This window comes from Solanum lycopersicum, chromosome 8 (assembly GCF_036512215.1).
Source record: "Solanum lycopersicum chromosome 8, SLM_r2.1".
In the NCBI taxonomy this organism is placed as follows: domain Eukaryota; kingdom Viridiplantae; phylum Streptophyta; class Magnoliopsida; order Solanales; family Solanaceae; genus Solanum; species Solanum lycopersicum.
This window is the reverse complement of record NC_090807.1, coordinates 2,238,223-2,246,849: the sequence shown is the minus strand read 5'-3', so window position 1 is coordinate 2,246,849 and position 8,627 is coordinate 2,238,223. Positions and strand designations below refer to the sequence as shown.

General features: G+C 35.2%; 2 protein-coding genes across 2 annotated transcripts; one reads left to right on the top strand and one right to left on the bottom strand.

Annotated features, from left to right (window-relative positions):
• The first annotated feature begins 1,804 nt into the window (after positions 1-1,804).
• Positions 1,805-4,301, top strand: LOC101254318 (large ribosomal subunit protein eL32z). The gene is made up of 4 exons (XM_004244486.4): positions 1,805-2,049; positions 2,137-2,246; positions 3,715-3,896; positions 4,001-4,301. The coding sequence occupies exons 2-4, from the start codon at positions 2,157-2,159 to the stop codon at positions 4,128-4,130; spliced, it is 402 nt and encodes a 133-aa protein (XP_004244534.1). The 5' UTR covers positions 1,805-2,049; positions 2,137-2,156; the 3' UTR covers positions 4,131-4,301.
• A 1,283-nt stretch (positions 4,302-5,584) lies between these two features.
• LOC101254013 (tubulin alpha-3 chain) lies at positions 5,585-8,627 on the bottom strand. Its single transcript, XM_004244485.5, has 4 exons — positions 8,335-8,627; positions 6,964-7,198; positions 6,514-6,884; positions 5,585-6,436 (listed from the first exon to the last, which is right to left on the bottom strand). The coding sequence occupies exons 1-4, from the start codon at positions 8,425-8,427 to the stop codon at positions 5,780-5,782; spliced, it is 1,356 nt and encodes a 451-aa protein (XP_004244533.1). The 5' UTR covers positions 8,428-8,627; the 3' UTR covers positions 5,585-5,779.

Sequence of the window (8,627 nt, the reverse complement as noted above, 5' to 3'; positions counted from 1 at the left end):
AAGAACATTAATCAATTACATATATTTCAATTAATATTTACAAAACAAATACATAATATCAAAGATACAATATTCTTAAGTTTCATTCAAGCAAAAAAGGTTACATGATTATTATTTTTCATAAACAAGATAATAAAGGCTAAGTGAAAAATCGGGCATAAAAACAAAAGTAAAAGAGATCAAAGATTCATAGTTGTAATGGACTTGGGTTAACAAGAATTTTTAGTAGGCTTATGATCCTAAAATGTAATAGATGTTTAAAAAATATAGTTTTGATTTTATATTGATATTTTAAAAATATTTATTGATGAAATATTAACAAGTAAAACACTACTTATAAAAATATTTTTAAAATTCAAAATCCGCTAGGTGTCCTATGAGGCTTGCGCGTTGGGCCTACGAAGACAGCACACCAAATGAGGTTGGGCTAAAAAATCTCGTTTCTAAATGGATTGAAAAAATTAAACTCAATTTCATTTAATTCAATGTTTGAGATGGACCGGCCTAGCGAGCCAAGTCCATTTTGACAATTCTAATATTATGTGTTCGAATGACTTGTCTACAATTTTTAAGATATATTTTTGTTTTAGTTATCATTCTGATATCTTAAAAAATTATAATTATTTTTCTATATATTTATTCTTAACATAATTAATCCAAACATTATCTTTTTGTTATTTCGTTTTATAATTTCTTTTGTGATTAGTAGGTAATAGATATTCTTTGGTCATGTATATGTTAGGTGCAAAGTTTAAAATATGAGGTGATAACTTTATTCTTAAAGCACACACTTAGTTTGGAGATGATTAAATTTTAATATAATAAATACATTCATGTATTTTTGCGATGCAATTCATAACTTTCTTATCTATTTATCCTGAAGTTCAGTGAAAGAAACTAACTTAAGGGCATGATTTTTTTTACCTCGAGATTAATTAGTTCATTATGTGGCTAACTCTTCAACAAAGATAGCAACATTTGAAGGACTTGAGAATTGGAGTAATCATGGTACCTAGAATGTATGTTATGTGACATTGGGACTGATGAATTGTATTTTTATTTATAGTGTGAGCCTTCGCTCGAACTAATCGTGGAGGTTGATGGTTGCAACTTAACAAGTAAGTTTGAAATTGGGATGAAGAAGTCATCTGATAACTATTGTTGCACATATATGCAAGTTCAAAACTGAGATATTTTTCACAGTTACTATGATTTGTTATAATCGAGCCAACTGTCTTTTCGAAACAACTTTTCTAACTCCACGAGATAGTGATGAGGTGTGTGTACATTATAGCCTCATTAGTTCCCATTTGTGGTTTTTCATTAGGCATGTGTGTCGTGGTAATTGATCGTAAATTTTTACTTCAAACAAATGCTCTATAAGAAGTCGACTCTCTTTCTTTATGATGTAGGGTCAAGGACAATCCATACATACATGCAAGGCTTACTTTGTCAATATGTACAAGCCACAACCGTTATTTTCACCAAAATAACAACAAGTATATGTAAAAACGATATTGTATAAAACGTGTATAATTATATATAGATGATGTAAACCTATATATTACACACGCATAGAGTTCGTTAATATAATAAAATATATATTACAAATCGATTTCTTTTCAATCTCAACTAATTGGAATTTCACATAAGCAGTCTCAATATCTAAAATAAATTTCTGTCAGTATTTAGAATTGTTTTAGTGTATTGTTTATTAGAAGTGAATCACATTTATACCACGTGAATCATATATATATATATATATATATGACAAAGGAAGAAGTATTAGTTTATGTAACTATTCATGGATGCTTACCATTAGAGCAAAATGATTTTGCGTCATATATGTAATTGTAGTTTATTTCTATATAAAAAATAAAAATAATAATTAAGTAATTCTTATTTTTTTTTAGAAAAAATTATATTTTGAAATTTCATTTCTCTAAACCCTAAATAACAACATTTCCATCTGTATATAAGACTAAAATTCATCATCTCTACAACGAAGGCCGCAGCTGCTTACCAGAAAACCCTAGTTTTCTCTTCCATGTGAGTAATCTCTCTCTGCTTCTGCATATTTCTCTCTATGAATGAATTTTGTGTATAATAATACTATACATCGATAACTGTGTGCAGAAGTTAGGTGCAAATCAGCAATGGCGGTACCTCTGTTGACCAAAAAGGTAGTGAAGAAGAGGGTTAAACAGTTCAAAAGGCCTCAATGTGACCGCAGAATCACTGTCAAGGTACTTTTTCTGTTTCAGTATTCCTGATTTTTTCAATCATGCTTATATTTCGTTTTATTGAGTGAGAAACGCACGTGTTTGTATGACATTGCTCTGCGCCTTAGTGTTACTAGTTTGAATTGTTGAGATGTTGGAGAAATTTGTCTATATGAAGCTCATTGTGAGTTCATCTGATCTATTTTGTAGGTTTTGGTTCACCGAATTAGTAGGTTATTGAATTACTAGTTGACTTGTGATCAAGCTGATCTGAATTGCGGTTGTGTTTAGAATTGAAATTAATACGGAGGAATCGAATTTGGATATGTTTATGTTCTATTGTTTGTACTGGTATTCAGTTTATGTGAAGAGTGATATGAAAAAGATTGTTAGATTTGTTTTATTTAGTAAAATGAGTGTTCATATGAGTTTAATATTGGGAAGTAAGTGAGTTACTGAGATGTAGCTTGGAGTTTACCTCAATGAAGTTCAATTTGAGTTCATCTGCCAGACTTTGGTTGATAGGTTTGTCTAATGATTAGTTGAGGTGCTCGTAAGCTGATTCAAATAATGTACGTGAGGAGTAGAGTGAGTTTGGTATGGTTTATATTTTTGTTCCTTACTGGCGTTCTGTTTATGCAAACAGTAACACTATAAGTACTGTAGTTTTATCTGTGTGATTTGTTTATGTAAAATGGTGTGATCATGTTTATCCACCTGTACTGGTAGTATTCAATGATGTATCGGAACATGCACTACCATCTGATTTCTATTGCATCTTTATGGCTACTTTTGTGATAATTTGTGAATTTGCTCTTCCTTCATCGTGTATTATGTGATTGAGAATCATTAAATTCCTGGGTGGCCGTGGAGAAAACTGAATAAAGACTAATAACAGGCTAGTGAAAACAGTTGTTCTAGGTGATGGAATGACTATTCTATTTAAATGGAGTAACAGGGATTAGAGGGCGTAAATCTGATCTTTAACAGATGAAGAAATGAGAACAACTCTTATGTTACTCTTCAGAATTCAAACTTACTTTTCCATTAATTCTGCTCTTTCCCGTTGAAAGATGAAAATGCGCCTTTGGAATTCTAGAATTGAGTCTTGAAGTTTATTCTAAAAGATGATCAGGGAAAGATTATTATTTTTCCTTTGGTATCCAAGAAACATAACTACCTCATTGCTATGCATTTCATCTCAAGGAAGATTTATAATATTGAACAGGTACGGCAACAGTTTTAGTTCCTGTTAATATGACTTCTATTACTCCGTTCTCTGATCCTCTCTGAACTTTGTTAGAGAAATGAGAACCATTGAACTTTATGTATAGCATATTTTGTGTCATTAGTTTGCTGTTCATAGCATCATGCTGTTTAATTGGTTTGGTTTGTAGCTTGCAATCTCTGTTAGGCATTTCCCTTTCATCTACTCTATTTGAACTCCACATGGCTCACCAAATGAAACTAACTATTGAATTTATCAATACAGCCAAGCTGGCGCCGACCAAAAGGTATTGATTCTAGAGTTAGAAGAAAGTTCAAGGGATGTGTCTTGATGCCCAACATTGGATACGGGTCCGACAAGAAGACCCGTCACTATCTTCCCAATGGATTCAAGAAGTTTGTTGTGCACAATGCAAGCGAGCTTGAGATTCTGATGATGCACAACAGGTAATGCAACAAGTAAAGTGTTTTCCTTCCTAATCATTTGAACACAGAGATTTCTCTCGTCTTTTATCTTTGCTGTCAAGTGATCACATTTTCTTGTGTCACAGAACTTACTGTGCGGAGATTGCACACAATGTGTCCACAAAGAAGAGGAAAGAAATTGTGGAGCGAGCAGCCCAACTTGATGTGGTTATAACGAACAAGCTCGCCAGGCTGCGCAGCCAGGAGGATGAATGAGTATTTTGAGCTTGCGAAGAGATTTTTGCCCTTGAGAAGAGATCTATATATTCAGTGTTTGAACTTTTTCCCTGTGTTTGACTGCAAACCAGTTTTCTATTTTCTTAGATGTCGGTTTTGAACAACCCAATTGGTTTCAATTATTTAAATCATCAGATATTGGTTTTCCTACATCTTTTTTTTATGACTTGCTGCATTACTGCTGATCTGCAGATTACGACAGATTATCTTATATTGTGCTATACAAGTTCATTTTTTTGATATCTGTATCCCTTTTGTTAGTGATTGATATTTCTCTCATCCTGTATAGGTAAGAGAAAATATCCAAATTGCATGTATATTTTACTCCAATTAAGGATCAAATGCTTAAACGTTGTTTATGAGATGCCAAAAATGGACAGTCTATAAGGTTGGTTTTTGATTCTTTGACAAGTTAAAAATGTTTAGCGGACATAATGGATTGCATCAACAAGTTACTCAGGACATCAATAATCTAGTTTTCAGTGCTGCTCAGATACGTAGGAAAGAGTTCTTATCAGTAGATGATTAAATGTAGAGAGAAAATAGAACAAGACATTTGGTGCAAAGCTCAACAAGGCAACTCTTACTTATCGTTGAATAACTGGACACAATTGAGGGCCTAATACCACATTACTCCAACAGACTTTATCTGTAGTCCAACTATCATACTGAGCAAAGAAGGTGTACAGTGTGAACATAGATGGAGCTTCACGGTGGAATCCTGATATAAGTTGTTGGAGTTTGTGTGTGAGAGATGAAAAGGGTGATAAACTACAACCAGAAGCTAAAGCAATGAAGAATCCCCTAATCACTAACACACAAGCACAGACTATCACTATACTTTTGATGGAGAATCTTGGAGGGGAAAACAGTGACGGTAACTCATATTTACAGGGAAAGGAACATGCTAGCTTATCATTTACTAATCACGCCTTCGAAAAGAGAGATATTGTGTTCAAAAACTTCTAAGATATGGATAGCCAAAATTAAAGGATTGGTACAAGTTGGAAAGAGCCATACCATGTGTGAATGAACAAAATGCAACAAAAGAATGAGTGAGAGAGACAGAATAGGAGTTTCTCATAGTCAAAATTCTTCGGGGGAGGATTGTGTTAATACTATAACAGTTAGAATTGGCTGAAAAAAGGATTTTCATATCACTTGGGAAGATAAGTGCGTCTAAATCTTCTAATAAGTAGTTGTTCTACTGGCTATGGTATTTTGTTGAGCTGTTAATATAGAGCAACATAGATATTGTGTATATTAATGGAACCGGGTGTGTTTTTAACCTGATAGAAAGGTGTATATATATATTACTTAATGGCTTAGGTGCATAACTTAAGCGTGGTAAGAAAACAGATGTTGTCACACCTGGGGTTAAGCAGACAGACGAAACAAATTGGTAACAGCTAGTTCTACAAATGATAGAGTAATTCAACGAAATGTAGAAAAAATACCATGAGAAGTCGTACAAAGAAAAGTACAGCATAACCAAGAAGATAGCACGAAGTGCAAACACATGTTTTAACACCAACAGAATTCAACCCACATAAAAGTTTTTACTAGTGCAACATAAAGACACTGAAGAAAATAAAAACAGACCGGCATTTTACAGCCTACATCATGGCTTAGTACTCCTCATCATCTTCACCATCTGCTTCATCATCACCTTCAGCACCAACCTCCTCATAATCCTTCTCGAGGGCAGCAAGATCTTCACGTGCTTCACTGAATTCACCTTCCTCCATACCCTCACCGACATACCAATGCACAAAAGCACGCTTGGCGTACATCAGATCAAACTTGTGGTCAATGCGTGAGAAGACCTCAGCAACACTTGTTGAGTTGGAGATCATGCACACAGCCCTCTGTACCTTAGCAAGGTCACCACCAGGAACAACAGTTGGTGGCTGATAGTTGATACCACACTTGAATCCTGTGGGACACCAGTCAACGAATTGGATGGTGCGCTTAGTCTTGATGGTGGCCACAGCAGCATTAACATCCTTTGGCACCACATCACCACGGAACATGAGACAGCAAGCCATGTACTTGCCATGACGAGGGTCACACTTAACCATCATAGAAGATGGCTCAAAGGCACTGTTAGTGATTTCTGCAACTGAAAGCTGCTCATGGTAGGCCTTCTCAGCAGAAATGACGGGGGCATATGAGGAAAGCATAAAATGGATCCTGGGATAGGGGACAAGATTGGTCTGGAATTCATTCACATCAACATTCAGAGCTCCATCAAACCTCAAAGAAGCTGTCAGAGAAGATATAACCTGCACAGGTGCAAAACATTAGTACCAGCTAATTGGAGCTAATTGATTCCAAAAACCAATATAGATTTCTACATTACCTGTGAGATAAGGCGATTGAGATTGGTGTAGGTAGGGCGCTCAATGTCCAATGAGCGCCTGCAAATGTCATAGATGGCTTCATTGTCCAAAAGGATTGACACATCAGTGTGCTCAAGTAGAGAATGAGTTGACAGGACACTGTTGTAAGGCTCAACAACAGAAGTTGAGACCTGTGGTGAGGGATAAATTGTGAAACCAAGTTTGGATTTCTTTCCATAGTCAACTGAGAGACGCTCCAGCAGAAGTGACCCAAGACCTGAACCGGTACCACCACCAACAGCATTAAAGACAAGGAACCCCTGAAGACCAGTACAGTTGTCTGCAAGCTTTCGGATGCGATCCAAGCAGAGATCAACTATCTCTTTCCCAACTACAAGGAGACAAAAAGAAAACTATCAGCTTTTAAAACCAAATGATTTGAGTAAGAGTTGGTGAGGAGGTTAGCTTACTGGTATAGTGGCCACGAGCAAAGTTGTTGGCTGCATCTTCTTTGCCACTTATGAGTTGTTCAGGGTGAAAGAGCTGACGGTAAGTTCCTGTCCTCACTTCATCAATGACAGTGGGCTCAAGATCTACAAAGACAGCTCTAGGAACATGCTTTCCAGCTCCAGTTTCACTGAAGAAGGTGTTGAATGCATCATCACCCCCTCCAACAGTTTTGTCACCTGGCATCTGGCCATCAGGCTTTGGAAAACAGAAGAAAGAATATTAGCAAATCACAACAAGCTGCTGCAGATCCATAAAATTTAAACCACGAGGAAACAATTAAAGCTCGTTACAGAACACAATAAACCAAACTAGTTTCCAAGGATGACAAGTTGGAAAAAGAAAGTTCCCAGGATAAGCCATCAACACATAGAAATATAACCAAGGAACACCAATGGAGCATCATACATCAGCTCAAACACAAGAGACGCCAAATAAAATATAATACAAATATACACCTACTTCAAAATTAATCATGTGAACATTCACAATCATACATCTACAGATTTAACCAAGGATATAATATATCCAACATCAGAACCCACTCAATCTAAAGTACAACACAGGCATATAAACTGAATTGATACAATAACATATCTCATTAGAACATTCCAGGACCAAACAAATTATTTAATAATCTGATTCATATGATTTCAACCATTGAATAATTCAATCAGATCTACCAAAATAGTTCCACATTTTAAATCACACTACAGATCTAACCTAAACATCAACAAGTTCCAAACAAATTATTTAACAATCGGATTCATATGATTTCAACCATTAAATAATTCAATCAGATCTACCAAAATAGTTCCAAATTTTAAATCACACTACAGATCTAACCACCGTATATCCCTACAGATCTATTTTAAAAAAGTTCATTTCTACACCAGGCAACCTTTAGATACTATATGTCAATCAGATCTATCACATTTTTAATCAACCGGACAGTTACCAAACCTAGATCTACAGTACTTCACCAGATCTACAGCATTTTTTCACATTTGAATTCAGCCGGACAGCTATCCAATCTATATCCCAAATAATCTACCAGATCTACTGAAAACACATACATTACCAGTCATAAATCATCAACCAGAACTGTAGCATTTTTCTCACATTTGATATCAATCGGACAGTCTACATTCTATCAGATCTACTGAAAAACACTCACATAATCGTAAATAATCAATCAGATCTACCTAAAATGCACATGTTCCTTCAATCTAAACACACATAACCTAAAAACAAATTAATCAACCAGATCCGGAATATACTTCACATTTCCAACGAAATCCGATAAAAATTCAAAAAAAAATAGAAAATTATACCTGAATGCCGTGCTCGAGGCAGTAAAGTTCCCAGCAAGCATTTCCGACCTGAATACCGGCCTGACCAATGTGGATTGAAATGCACTCCCTCATTTTCGATACAGAAACTGAAAAATTCGAAACCCTAAAATTCAAACGAAGAAGAAGAAGAGAAGAACGGCGTTTATCAAGACGCCGTTTCTATAAACAATAAAAGGAGAAATTGAAAGTTTCGAAATTTCGAATTGTGAGATTTTGATTAACTGAAGAGCTCCTTTTTTATAGGAAAAAAATGGGAAAATGGATATCGGGTT

Excerpts from the sequence above, each read along its gene's own strand:
- LOC101254318 (XM_004244486.4), top strand. The coding sequence starts at position 2,157 with ATGGCGGTACCTCTGTTGACCAAAAAGGTAGTGAAGAAGAGGGTTAAA. Across the intron at positions 2,247-3,714 it reads ACCGCAGAATCACTGTCAAG|CCAAGCTGGCGCCGACCAAA; the intron begins GTACTTTTTCTG and ends TTATCAATACAG. Across the intron at positions 3,897-4,000 it reads ATTCTGATGATGCACAACAG|AACTTACTGTGCGGAGATTG; the intron begins GTAATGCAACAA and ends CTTGTGTCACAG.
- LOC101254013 (XM_004244485.5), bottom strand. The coding sequence starts at position 8,427 with ATGAGGGAGTGCATTTCAATCCACATTGGTCAGGCCGGTATTCAGGTC. Across the intron at positions 6,885-6,963 it reads TGCTCGTGGCCACTATACCA|TTGGGAAAGAGATAGTTGAT; the intron begins GTAAGCTAACCT and ends GTCTCCTTGTAG. Across the intron at positions 6,437-6,513 it reads TCAATCGCCTTATCTCACAG|GTTATATCTTCTCTGACAGC; the intron begins GTAATGTAGAAA and ends GCACCTGTGCAG.